General features: G+C 46.7%; 1 protein-coding gene across 2 annotated transcripts in view; it reads left to right on the top strand.

Annotated features, from left to right (window-relative positions):
• LIMK1 (LIM domain kinase 1) overlaps positions 1 to 14,042 on the top strand; it is a 290,955-nt gene that overhangs the window by 253,140 nt on the left and 23,773 nt on the right. For both annotated transcript variants that reach the window (XM_082246022.1, XM_082246023.1), the window contains 3 exons: positions 9,095 to 9,226; positions 9,987 to 10,046; positions 10,189 to 10,254. In XM_082246022.1, the coding sequence (XP_082102148.1) occupies positions 9,095 to 9,226; positions 9,987 to 10,046; positions 10,189 to 10,254 (258 nt within the window). The remainder of the gene's footprint in view (positions 1 to 9,094; positions 9,227 to 9,986; positions 10,047 to 10,188; positions 10,255 to 14,042) is intronic.

Raw genomic sequence — 14,042 nt, 5'->3', positions numbered from 1 at the left:
CCCACGCTGGTTGCCAGACTTGATCAGCAGGATCACCTGTTTGGTCAGTTCGCCGTGGCGTTGCAAACCCTGCTTGAACGCACGGCTCATTTCGCTCCCGTTGCCGATGGGTCGGTTGTCGCTCCTGGGCCCGCTCTACTGCCGCTCCGGTTGTTGCGCCAGAGTCTACCCCGACACCTGTTGTTGCGCCTGCGGTGTTTCGGGGTATGTCCGGTTCTGCCCCCCTTCCACAGCGCTTTGGGGGAGAGCCAACTCAGTGCCGAGGTTTCCTTAACCAGGTGGGCATTTATTTCGAGTTGCTGCCACATGCCTTTCCTACTGAGAGATCAAAGGTGGGCTTCTTAATCTCGCTGCTCTCGGACAAGACCTTGGCCTGGGCCAGCCCTTTATGGGAGAACAACAATCCGGTGGTTGCCGAGTTTTCCGGTTTTGTTGCTTCTCTTCGGAAGGTATTCGATGTGCCGGCTCGTGCTGCCTCTGCTGCGAAGCTCCTTATGTCCATCAGACAGGGTTCACGATCCGTAGCTGAATACGCCATTGAGTTTCGTACCCTGGCAGCAGAGGTGGGCTGGAATAATGAGGCTCTGGTCGCTGCTTTCTCTCATGGTCTCTCGGATGCCTTGAAGGATGAGGTTGCAGCTAAGGACCTACCAGTGGAGCTCGAGTCTCTTATTTCTTTCCTGATTTTGATTGACACCAGACTCAGGGAGAGACCTTCCTTTAAGGAGAGTCTGCGGAGGCCTCCTAACAGATTGGCGCCTACCTTTGCTGTCCCACCCGTGCCTCCCTCTCCTCCCACGCCTCCTGGGGATGACTTGTCTGGGGGTGAACCCATGCAGCTGGGGTTTGCTCACCTGTCCGAGGGGGAGAGGGTACTCCGGAGACGCAAGGGCCGATGCATGTACTGTGGTCTCGGTGGGCATTTTCGGTTGGCATGTCCGAACCGTCCGGGAAACGCTCGCACCTGAGATCCTGTCGGGGGCAGATCTTGGGTGGAGTCTCCTCGTCCCCGGTTTCCCGTGTTGACAAACCACTGATCACTGTTGTCCTCTCCTGGGTCGGGGGCTCGGTGACGACCCAGGCGTTGGTGGACTCTGGTGCTGGTGGTTTGTTCATTGATAGTGTGTTCGCTGCCGCCAATTCCATTCCTCTGCAGGCTCGAGGTTCTCCTCTGGCTCTTGAGGCGATAGACGGCAGACCCCTTCTGCCGCCACACGTGACTCATGAGACCCTTCCAGTGGGGTTAGCCATTGGTGCCGTCCACAGAGAGTCGGTCTGCTTCCAGGTTATTTCGTCTCCTCACTACTCGGTGGCCTTGGGGTACCCCTGGCTCCAGAAGCATAATCCGATTTTCGATTGGAGATCGGCCGAGATCCTCTCGTGGTCACCGCAGTGTGGGGCTAGTTGCATCCATGGGCCTGTCAAGTTGCTGTGTACTTCCTCGGACTCTCTGTTGCCCCCTGAATACGAGGAGTACCGGGATGTATTCGATAAGGTGCGCGCGGTTGCCCTACCTCCGCACCGCCCATACGATTGTGCCATCGAGTTACAATCTGGTGCCGTTCCTCCTCGTGGCAAAGTCTATCCACTGTCGGTAGCGGAGAATGAGGCCATGGAGGAGTACGTGAGGGAGGCGCTTTCACGCGGACACATTCGCAAATCCTCGTCCCCGGCAGGGGCTGGATTTTTCTTTGTGAAAAAGAAGGGCGGTGAGTTGAGGCCTTGCATCGATTACAGGGGTCTCAATCGCATCACGATCAAGAACGCTTACCCGATACCCTTGATTTCCGAGCTGTTCGATCGCCTTAAAGGGGCCACGGTCTTTACCAAACTCGACCTGAGGGCGGCATATAACCTCGTCAGGATCAAGGCGGGCGATGAGTGGAAGACCGCGTTTAACACCAGGACCGGTCATTATGAATCCTTGGTTATGCCCTTTGGGCTGTGCAATGCGCCCGCAGTCTTTCAGGAATTCATCAACGATGTTTTCCGTGACCTGTTGCAGCAGTGTGTGGTGGTCTATTTGGATGACATCTTGGTATATTCTGAGTCCATGGAGACCCACATTCTGGATGTCAAACGAGTGTTGCAACAGTTACGAGAGAACAAGCTGTTCGGTAAGCTTGAGAAATGCGAATTTCACCGATCCCAGGTAACCTTCTTAGGTTACATCATTTCCGCTGAGGGGTTCTCCATGGATCCTGAGAAGGTTTCGGCGGTCTTACAGTGGCCCCAGCCCAGTGGTCTTCGCTCCCTGCAGCGCTTTTTGGGCTTCGCCAATTATTATCGGAAGTTCATCAGGGACTTTTCCATGCTAGCCAAGCCTCTCACGGATCTGACCAGGAAGGGCAGTAATTCCCAGGTCTGGCCGCCCGAGGCCATCCGAGCTTTTGAGGCTCTAAAGTCCGCCTTTGTGTCGGCTCCGATTCTGTCGCATCCCAACCCTGGGTTGCCCTTTGTCCTCGAGGTGGACGCGTCTGAGACGGGAGTAGGCGCCCTTCTGTCTCAGCGTAGAACACCAGAGGGTCCTCTGCTTCCTTGTGGGTTTTACTCCCGGAAACTGTCTTCCGCGGAGTGCAACTACCAGATTGGTGACAGGGAGTTATTGGCCATCGTGCAGGCTCTTAAAGAATGGAGGCACTTGCTCGAGGGTTCGGTGGTTCCGGTCCTCATCCTGACGGACCACAAGAATCTGACCTACCTCTCTGAGGCCAAGAGATTGACACCACGTCAGGCCAGATGGGCTCTGTTCTTGTCACGTTTTAATTACGTGGTCTCCTACCTACCCGGTTCCAAGAACATCAGGGCGGATGCCTTATCACGGCAGTACTCCGACCTGTCCAGGGAGGAGTCGATTCCGACTTCGGTCATACCTCCGAATCAGATCCTGGCCGCCATTCGCACCAGCCTGACCTCTCCCCTGGGTGAGCAGATTTTGGCGGCTCAATCTGGTGCTCCCTCTGGGAGACCCAACGGCAGATGTTTTGTGCCTGAGGAGTTGCGCACTCGGTTGTTGCGAACCTACCATAACTCCAAGACCGCGGGGCATCCTGGAAAGAATCAGCTGTCCTGGGCTGTTTCACGTCTGTTCTGGTGGCCTTCCCTACGTTCCGACATCGCCGCATATGTAGCGGCATGCTCCGTTTGTGCCCAGAGTAAGTCCCCTCGGCACCTTCCGTTGGGCCTTCTGCAACCCTTAGCCACTGGGGAGCGCCCATGGTCACACCTGGGGATGGATTTCATTGTGGACCTCCCTGCATCCCGAGGCCATACGGTCATTCTCATGATTGTGGATCGGTTTTCCAAAATGTGCCACTGTGTTCCTCTCAAGAAGTTACCCTCTGCACAGGAGTTGGCCACGATTTTTGCCAGGGAGGTCTTCCGGTTGCACGGTTTGCCCAAGGAGATTGTGTCGGATCGGGGGAGTCAGTTTGTGTCCAGGTTCTGGCGCGCCTTTTGCTCCCAGTTGGGGATTCATCTCTCCTTCTCCTCGGCCTACCACCCTCAGTCCAATGGGGCCGCGGAACGATCCAATCAGGCCTTGGAGCAATTCCTTCGTTGCTATGTCTCCGATCACCAAGACAATTGGGTTGACCTCCTGCCTTGGGCTGAGTTTGCCAGGAACACGGCGGTGAACTCTTCCTCTGGGACGTCTCCCTTCATGGCCAACTATGGGTTCCAACCTGCCGTGTTACCGGAGGTATTCTCTCCCCAGGATATTCCGGCTGTGGAGGATCACCTTTCCGTCCTACGTGCTTCTTGGGTACAGATCCAGAAGTCCCTTGAGGTCTCTGCGCAGCGCCAGAGACTCCAGGCTGATCGCAGACGAGCGCCTGCTCCTTCCTACCAGGCCGGAGACCGTGTATGGTTGTCCACCCGCAACCTCAACCTTCGAGTGCCCACTCCCAAGCTGGCGCCTCGCTTTGTTGGTCCCTTCCGAGTGCTTCGCAGGGTAAACCCGGTAGCCTATGCCCTTGCGCTTCCTCCTGGCATGCGGATCTCCAACGTGTTTCATGTCTCCCTGTTGAAGCCACTGGTGTGTAATCGTTTCACTTCCTCGGTTCCTCGGCCTCGTCCGGTCCGAGTGGGCAATCGTGAGGAGTATGAGGTGAGCAATATCCTGGACTCACGCCTGGTCCGCGGTCGGGTGCAGTTTTTGGTTCATTGGCGTGGTTATGGTCCAGAGGAGCGTTCCTGGGTTCCCTCCGCAGATGTCCATGCTCCTGCCTTGCTCCGAGCCTTCCACGCACGTTTCCCTCAGAAACCGTTCTTTACTCCGCGGAGGAGGGGCCCTTGAGGGGGAGGTACTGTCATGGTCTTACCTTCTTGCTGTTCTCCTTCGTTTGACATGTGCTGGCGGCCATCTTGGTTTCTGGGTTTCTTGTAGCCTCCCACCCTGCGGCTCCTCCTTCCCACTGGGAGGAGCTGGATGCCTAGCTCATATATATAGGAGGTCTGTGGCTTCAGTTCCCTGCTTGGTCCTCCTGTGTTCACATGCTTCTAAGACTGCTGCTGCTTCTGGTTCCTGTTCCTGGCTTCGTCTGACTACCCTTCTGGTTCCTGTTCCTGGCTTCGTCTGACTACCCTGCTGGTTCCTGATTCTGGCTTCGTCTGACTACCCTGCTGGTTCCTGATCCTGGCTTCGTCTGACTACCCTGCTGGTTCCTGATCCCGGCTTCGTCTGACTACCCTCCTGGTTCCTGACCCCTGGCTTCACAAAGACTCTGCATCGGTTTCGCCATCCGTTTGGACTTTTGCTTTATAGCTTGTTTTTCAATAAAGCTTTCTTATTTTCACTCATCTGTTGTTGTACGTCTGGTTCATGGTTCCGTGACAAATACCCCATTATGGAGCTCAGCAACCTCACAGATGTGAGTAGACCTTTGCATTTTTACCTTCTCTTCTTACATTTAATTCAACCATCTGTTAAACCACTATACTATACTTCTCCTGCTGCCTCTGTCTTTCTTTTTCCTATTTTCCTTATTCTTGGAGGCACCCCAGTTACGTTTTAGAAGTAGATCTGTGATATCAGTAAAAACTTGTAGTGTCCCCAAAAAATTCCCCCCACTCCAAATGTGCATATTTTTGAATCCATAGCTTCTCCATGTAACCACTCAGCATGTTATACCTGAAATAACTGATATTACTGTGCTGGAATGTATTATTGTGCTGGGAGTTTTTGCTTGTTTTGACACTTGTGGGGGTTATTGCTAGCCCTTACTCTTGCTGGGGGTTAATATTGCTGACCCTGACACTTGTTTGGGATTATTGCTAGTCCTGACATTTAATGGGAGTTATTGCTGACACTGAAACCAACACTGGGACTTATTTTACTCCCACAAATTTGGTTGACACCAAGGATGAGGCTGCCCCAGGCTTGGAGTCAGGAAACCAACTCTGCAGTCAGGAATATCCTTTTTTCCCATCTTTGAGCTAGCTATAGGGGGGAATACCTGGGGACCTTGTCAGAAGTGTGTCATAGATTGGAGATGCCCAATAAGGACATCCTATCCTCCAGGTTCAGCAACAAACTGGACAGGTTGGGTCCCACTTCAGGGATCCACTGTTAGAAGCAGTGGATGCTCTTGTGGCTCTGTGGGATCAGTACACCTTGATCTATGGATGTCTTTCCTTTAAAAATTATTTCCTGACTTCTCTGTTGGATAGTGATCAAGAGCATTCCAGTGATCCTCATTGCCTCTGATTGACCTAAGTGGATGGGTTATACTGACAAAAGTACATGAGGAAGGCAGCGCATGAACCACACCGGTTTATCAAGTCAACTTGATAAAGCACACAGCGCGAAACATGTAGTCATGGCAACCATATAGCTTGTGTTCCACCCTGGTTCCTGGTATTTCCCCGCAAGTGGCGCCTGTCCGGCTGATGTCACCGCTACGGAACTACAGCGGAGTCCTTTCATCCTCGCGCCGGCTGGTTTCCGGCTTTGTGCACACACTGCTCAGCAGTCCTGGGAGACTGACCTCCTCGCACTTGTGTTGCTTGCTGCCAGGTGCCCTTGTCCACTCCTGCCCAGGGGGGTGTAAGCATTTTATGTACTTTGTTTTTTGGTTATCAATACCAATAAACTGTTAACCCTTTCTATACTGGATGTTCACCTGACTTCCTTATCCATTGCATCCCGGTGTGGTTCATGCGCTGCCTTCCTCATGTACTTTTGTCCATATCAGCACCCTTCCTATGCTTGTTGGCTTGCAGCAGAAAAACCACTGGGGAGCCTCACAGTCTTACTTCTATCCCTCCACCCTAAAGGCACCCCAGGAGCGCCAGATTTGTGATTATTGCTTTGCCTTCTGGACTGGATTTTTTCCTATGGCTGCCCTGGGTGCGAATCTCTTTACTGAGCCATTAGTTGGCTAACAGCAGGACAACCGCTGGGGAGCCTCACAGGCTTACATCTATCCCTCCACCCTACAGGCATCTCAGGAGCGCCTGGTTTGTGATTATTGCTTTGGATGGGTTATACTGACCTGGTAAGACTGATAGCAGGCACACTGTGGGCCCTGTCAGACCATCAATATCTACTGTCCCAAGTAGTGCCATCCTGCTTCTCGGTCGCTGACTTTAACCGTATTGCCTTGAAGTCCATGTTCTTAGACAGGGGTGTAAAACTCAATTTCATTAGGTGCAGCATTAGCATTATGATTGCCCTCAAAGGGGTGGTTGTATCTGTAAAACAAGATGTCCAGAGCACCACACCCACCCTTACATCAGCTGTCAAGAGCCCCCTGCCATCAGAAGTTTAGAGCCCATTCACACTAGCGCGACTTGTGAGGCAACTTGTGTTGCCCCAGGTAGCTTGACATAACAAAAGCAATGTTAATCAATCAGTGCCGTCTTAATTGGCACTACTGAAGTTGCTCCGACTTCAGAAAAGGGTCCTGTACTACTTTGAGGCGACCTGTGATCTGACTGTCCCATATACTTCAATGGGAGTTGCCTCCTTATCTTAATTGACACGACTTGTTATCAGACTTTCCAGGAAGAAGAAAGAGATTAGCCAGGCATTCCCCACAGACAGTCGCCTGTCTCTTCAAAGTAGTGCACAAGTCTCTTCCAAGTCTCTTCCAAGTCTCTAAACAAGTCTCTTCAAGTCATGGGGCGACTTTCTGATAGTGGTAGTTTGAACCAGCTCTAAGAGTCCGCCACCCTTACTTACATCACAGTACAACCCCCTTACCTTGTGCTGCTGCCGGGAAGAAGCTGCAGGAGCTGGGAAGCAGAAAGTGAAGGGTTTGGAGGACTATAGGGGGGCTGGAGTCAGCTGCTGGAGACTGCTGAATGCAGAGGGAAGTATGTACAGTTGAGAAGAGGCAGAGTTTGCATGGGGAAAGCACAAGTTCACTGTAAAAGAATCAGCAACAGTAGTTCTCAAATATCTAAAATGCCACAGATATACACCAGCGATTTTCTTCCTGAATTACCAGAGAAAAGAGCATGATCATTGTTTTTTCGCAAGCCTGCCTTTTACTATCCAGTTCTTAAAGCTAAATCCAGGAATAAAAGCTTACATTTAAATATATTACTTCATAGCCATGAAGAAAATAAATCTGCTTTATGTACACAAAATGCCTTTGCAAACCCAGTTATTATCCTGTAAAGAAGCAGTGACTGTGATGTATATATTTTGTGCAGAGAGAGGAGCTGTCGGGGCAACTGAGCAGATCCTCCTGCTGTAGGCTGCCTGCAGAAAACTATAGGCAGTGGAGGGTCATAAACAAGACCAGTCACTCTGCACAAGGAGCAGCAGCGGCTTATCCTAATAGAGTAAGCTCCTGCACAAAGGAACACTTTCACGTTGGATTACCGCACAAATGTATAAGAAATACACAAAACACACTTGGTTTCAGGTAAGAATAAACATTTCTCTTGTATTAGGACACAATTGGCATATCTTGAAATTCAGCTTTAAAAGCAGCACCTAAAATATGTTTCCAGACCTTGACCTCAGCATCCTTAGAGTACATGTCTTTGAGAAATTTGGGGTATTTATGATTTTTTTTTCCTGTTAAATATGTTTAATTGGAAAGATGTGGCATTTACACAATCTCATAGACATAAAATTACAGCAATAGCTTTATAAAGATTAGCAGTAACAATCTTCTCACAGAATGGCAAGCCAAAGAACATTAGAGTATAATAAAATGATCAAAAGATACAATATATATATTAATTACTGACCGGTTCAAGAGTCCCCTTGAACAGCCGTCCATTTGGGACCTACAGGGGTAGGATTCAGCTTGTCAAGTCATAGGTCTTATGTCTACATGGGCTCTTGGCTAATTAGGCATGAAATGTCATACCATTTGAGGGGAATCTTTGCTGAGGTGTAGGGTAACATTTTGCATTAAGCCACCTTTTCTGATTTTAAAATAAAGATAGAAGGGATCTAGAGGAGAGACAAGATAGAGAGACAGAGGAGGAGGGGTACAGAAAAGACAAGAGAGGAGAGGGTAAAGCATACAACAGAAGGGTCCAACCAGCTGTTCTTGGCTATTGATAATGGCGACCTGGTTTCCAAGAAAAGGCAAGATCTCAGGAGAATCAGTAAAATCAATGCATGAAAACCACACGTCTTAAAATTTGGTGAAATTATCATTGGCAAAGGCTAGCAACTCTTCTATTTGCATAATAGGGTTCAATTCAGTAAACCACTCTCGAATGGTTGGTGTTGTGGAGTATTCCTTTGCCTAGGAAGGGGTATTTATGATTTTATTATGTTGATTTACTAAATTATGAGTTTACTTAGGTAAGTGAATGTTCACATAGCTTAATGAAAAATTTAAACTATGTCCACTGATAATACTAATTATGTGTAGGGGAAAAAAACATGAATTGCCTTTACAGGATTTAATGATTAAACTTTATTCACTTTTCTAAGTGAACTTTCTCTGCTCTATGGTAAATCATCCTAATGTATTCTAGTGAAGTAGATGATGTAACGATTGTAAATATATTCATGGAATGATCATTTTTGATGCACAGAGTGAAAACCACTATCGGACCCTGCCACGAGTCACATAAATTGGTATCTAGGTAACTGTGTTTGTAAATTTTATTTGTATGACAGGTGAAGGTAATGCGCTGCCTGGAACACCCAAATGTGCTCAAGTTTATCGGAGTTCTTTACAAGGACAAGAGATTGAACTTCATCACAGAGTACATCCCTGGAGGCACCCTGCGAAAAGTGATAAAGGGCATGGTGGGCATTGTGCATTGTTTTTATACTTTCATTTATTGCTTGAAGAACACAAATTAATAGAGAAATGTACACTATGGACTATAATTAACCTCTTTCTGCCATAACGCATATATGCAGCCTCTTGGCAGGTGGGATTTAACATGAGATGCTGCATATATTCGTCTTTATGCAAAAGTTTTCTGTGCTGAGAGCGCACTCCCAGCACAGTCACCAGCAGGGACCCGAAAGCTCCCAGTGCATACTTGTGATGGGGAGCTTTCCAATCATGTGAATTCTGTGACAACAAATCACAACAGTGGCGACCCGAATGCCTGCCTCCACCACCTGAGACACTCTTAATAGACCGGGGGTTAATATGTCAAGGACAAAAACACACATCAACCATTTATTTATAGATCATGCCAATTGGCCTAAAGTTTGTTCTTTGCTAGAGTGGAGAGGGGTAGAGCTTCTAGCAGGATTTTACTTCTGCCTGTGTCCCAGCTGAGATGTATCTTCGCTTATTGTCAGGATAGGTGACAACCGTACTCCTTCTTTTTGACAAGTGTTGCAATAACAGAAAGATAAGGAAAATCCACTAAATCAGGGTCATAAACAGAAATACATGGGAGCTTAGCCAATAACATATATTGTTGTGTCAGTTTTCATTATTTGACATTAAATGTATATCATTGACATTCAACTGATATAAGTTCACATAAACATTGATTATTTGTTAGCAATAACGTGTTAACACTTCTATTTAAATATATATCTTCAGGATGCTCAGTATCCCTGGAACCAAAGGGTCAGCTTTGCCAGAGATATAGCTGCTGGAATGGTGAGTTTTTAGTATGTATTTCATAAGAATCCTTCCTGTGAATTTGGTAGTTACTCATAACTTTTCATACGTAATCCCTATTTTACAGGACCCACTTGTGCCATTTGTCTCCTCTTAAAGATAAAATGTTTTTGCTTTTTAGACCTACCTCCATTCTATGAATATAATCCATCGGGACTTGAATTCTCACAACTGCCTTGTGCGAGAGGTAAGATACGATTTCTGTTAAATACAAACAGGGCTATTTCTTTTAGAAGATGTGTTTGGATTGGTTTGGTACATTTATAAAGCCAACATCCCCATGAGTATTTAACCATATTAATCAAGAAAACATGGGACTTTTTAGGCATTATTATGACCTAAAGACATGTTAACAATTAAACTCAGATGGTTTTACAAAAATACAACTTCATTAAAAAGGTAGAAAAACAATAAGGCTGACGAGTTACAATGCATTGTCATCAAACTCTCCACTATTACCCACATATTATCACAGAATGATTTTATATACACCAAAAGCCAGTACCAAGTGGGTAGATCCCAAGACGTTTTGAGAAGTAAACCTTGAAGTGAGGTTCTGCATATAAAAGAACACATATATACCGTTCATCAGACAAATTGCATACAAAAGCATTGTTAGATTGTCTTTGAAATTGTTTTACTATATGTATTATCATATGGGAGCTCTGGATCACCACCAGCTGCTTGTTAAACAAACACAAAATAGCCCATAACCCTGGTTCAATCGAAAAACAAGGTAACAACTCACCATCACTATACCGGTCCCATACAGGCGTTTGGAGGCTTCCCGTCTGCTTCCGGGGTCCCAAAGAGGGGGTTTACACAGATCAGCAACTATGGCTCGATTCCAAGCTTAGTTCACTCTGCTCACTCAAGTGCGTCCTTCTCTCTCTCTCACGCACACCCTGGTGCCAACTGTTTTCTGTTACTTTTCAGGACTTTGATGCACCCAGGTTAACCCCTTCAGGTCCAAAGTCCCTGTAATCAAAATTTGGAGGTTCTTCCCACCCAAAACTCTAAATCTAAATGAAATTCGGGGTCTCTAATAAGGACTTAGCAATCCAGAGAGCACTCTTTTATCAACCAGACTACCCTAAAAACCCCTTACCATGTATAAGTGATAACTCAACAATGACTGCAAATCATCCCCCTTCAAGGTGCAATATAACTGCCATTCAGAACCCATCGTTGGCGTCCTGTAAAGTATACTGTATATGTATTCACATAAGGCACCCACGTATTATTGATGATTTCAAACTACTTATCAGCCAAGGATATATGGAAGAACAATTCGGGCTGAAGGGTCTATGAGCACACCTGAGCAGGGCACTTAGGCCTCCACCTGCCCACTAGAATCTCAGGAACATAATTGCAGAGAGGGTCTGCATAATATAAAATAAAAGTAATATATCAATATATTGAATACCAAGCATCTACATAAATTTCACCTGTTTCCGACCAACACGACGTGTATTTACTGCGCCAGGGTGGCTCTCCCAGGCAAATCGACGTAGGGCTACGTCGGTCGCGCGCCTGCAGCTAGCTCGTCAGCGGGGAAGCCCATGCACGCGTCAGGCGGCTCCGATTGCCGCCTGACACCCGCGATCGTTCCCTGCTGAGAGAGGACGGGCAGCTGTTGTAAACACAGCTGACCGTTCTTCTCCCTGGAATGATCACATAGCCCCTGTGATCCTTCAGTATGGGATCACAGGTCTCTATGGTCATTCCACAAGCCACGCCCCCCCACAGTTAGAAACACGCCCCTAGGTACACATTTAACCCCTTGATCACCCACACTGTTAATCCCTTCCCTGCTAGTGTCATTATTACAGTAACAGTGCATAATTTTAGCACTGATTACTGTAGTAATGCCACTGGTCCCCCAAAAGTGTCAAAAATGTCAGTCAGGGGTCTGATCTGTCCGCCACATGTCGCAGTCCCACAAAAAAAATGCAGATCGCCGCCATTAGTAAAAAAAAAAAAAAAATAAAAAATAAAATTTTTCCCGTAGTTAGTAGACGCAATAACTATTGGGCAAACCATTTAAAATACGCTTATTGCAATTTTCTTTTTTTTTTACCAAAAATAGGTAGCAGAAAACAAATTGGCCTAAAATGTTAAAAAAAATTTGATTTTAAATATTTTTTTTGGGGAATGTTATATAGCAGAATGTGAAAAATATTGTTTTTTTTTTTTCTTTGTTTATAGCGCAAAAAATTAAAATCGCACAGGGGATCAAATACCACCAAAAGAAAGCTTTATTTGTGGGAAAAAAGGACATCATATATATTTGGGTACAACCGCACAATTGTCCATTAAAGTATTGCAGTGCCGAATCGCAAAATATGTCCTGGTCATTAAGGGGGAAAATCCAGAAGTGATCAATGTAAGGTTTTTTTTTTTTGTAGAGCACAGGGAAGGAAGGAAGGGGGAGAAAGAAAATGTCCTTTATATCTTGGATAATATATTAATAATCTCCCATATGGATAATATATGTAATAGTAAAGGCTATATAATTGGCTTTAAACAAGAGGGCAGACATGGCGGTCAAGACCACCAGGCCAGCTATGGAGAAAAATAAAAAAAACTCATATGCACTAGTACCTCATAGCCTTAACAAGCTATTAGAAAGCCAATGAATAATATATGTGAGCCCATATGGGAAAATGATGGACCAATGCACAAAGAAGTCATGGTTTCCTTTTAAAGGGGGTAGGGAGGGCTTGCCACAACCCCTTACACAATAATCACTCCCATAGCAAACATAAACCATTGCAATAACTGCAATAGGCCACGTCCCTGCAGGCATCATGACACCTTCATCATTTGCATACGTTATACGGATTCAGCGAGCCACTTGGCGTCATCACGCAGCTCCGCTCAGCTCTCTTGTTCTCTGATTGGGATACCCGTCAGGGAGGTAAACAGGGAGACATATCGAGTGAAAGCACATGTTCCACTGACATCAGCATTCTCACCCACCCATTTCTTCTCTCCCCTTGAGCACACTAAGGGAGAAGGAGCAAACCCCCCTGGCCCAAACAAAAACCTGGATAGGACTGGGGGAGTGCCAATAAGTGGGGCATAAAGTGGGGGAGTTCAAAGGAAAGCCATTAAATGAACCTCCCAGAGACCAGACAGGCCCCAAGTGGGCCAATGAATAGATGAAGGAGGGGGCCCTAGTATCTTCCAGTATCTTCATCAACATATTCTTCAACATTATATTTTTTTTATATAGCAACCGCGTATTTTGCAGTGATTTATTAAAGGGAGTATACCAGGCACACACTATACCAATACAAAAAAAAAAAAAAAACAGAACGTAGCTGGGGACTCGAGCCTTCCAGTTTAAATGGCCCGGTCAGGTCTGTGTTTCTGTCTGCAGGTAACCAAGGTTTTTTAATTGCATGTAAACACAGGAACAATCAAAACTGGAGTGGTGCCTATACACACTGTTAAGACAACTATGCTGCATCGCATCTCAAATTAAAATTGGCCCGGCCTTATTTTTTTCTGTAGGAATGAATGGTAGAAGATAATAGCGCATTTTACTGTGAGGTTTACATGCATAGCACTTTTTTAAAGGGAATTTGGTGGTTTTGTATATCATTTTTTGTATTTATTTAATTAAAAATATGAAAAAAAAATCTCTCTTTTTGAACCAGCAGCTGGAGCTTTAGGCTCCTGTTTCACAGAGTTTCCTTAGGCCAGCCATACAAGGAGCAAATGTATTTCCTGCAACCACAGAGAATCCCGGCTGCCAGCCCATTGTCTTCTCCTGGTGCGGGCAGGGGAAACTGTCCCCGCCGGGAGAAGACATTGATTATTGCTAGGGGCTATAGCAGCCATTAACGATAATCACAAGAGAATCCAGCAGGCTGGTTGTACCCAAGTTATTCAATTGATCAACTTGGTACATTCAGCCTGCCCAATAATGGTTTGAATCTCCCATCCGGCAGCTGAATGGGACCCAGT

Source organism: Pelophylax lessonae (genome assembly GCF_965119305.1).
Source record: "Pelophylax lessonae genome assembly, chromosome: 2".
In the NCBI taxonomy this organism is placed as follows: domain Eukaryota; kingdom Metazoa; phylum Chordata; class Amphibia; order Anura; family Ranidae; genus Pelophylax; species Pelophylax lessonae.
This window is presented reverse-complemented; position numbering and strand designations above follow the sequence as displayed.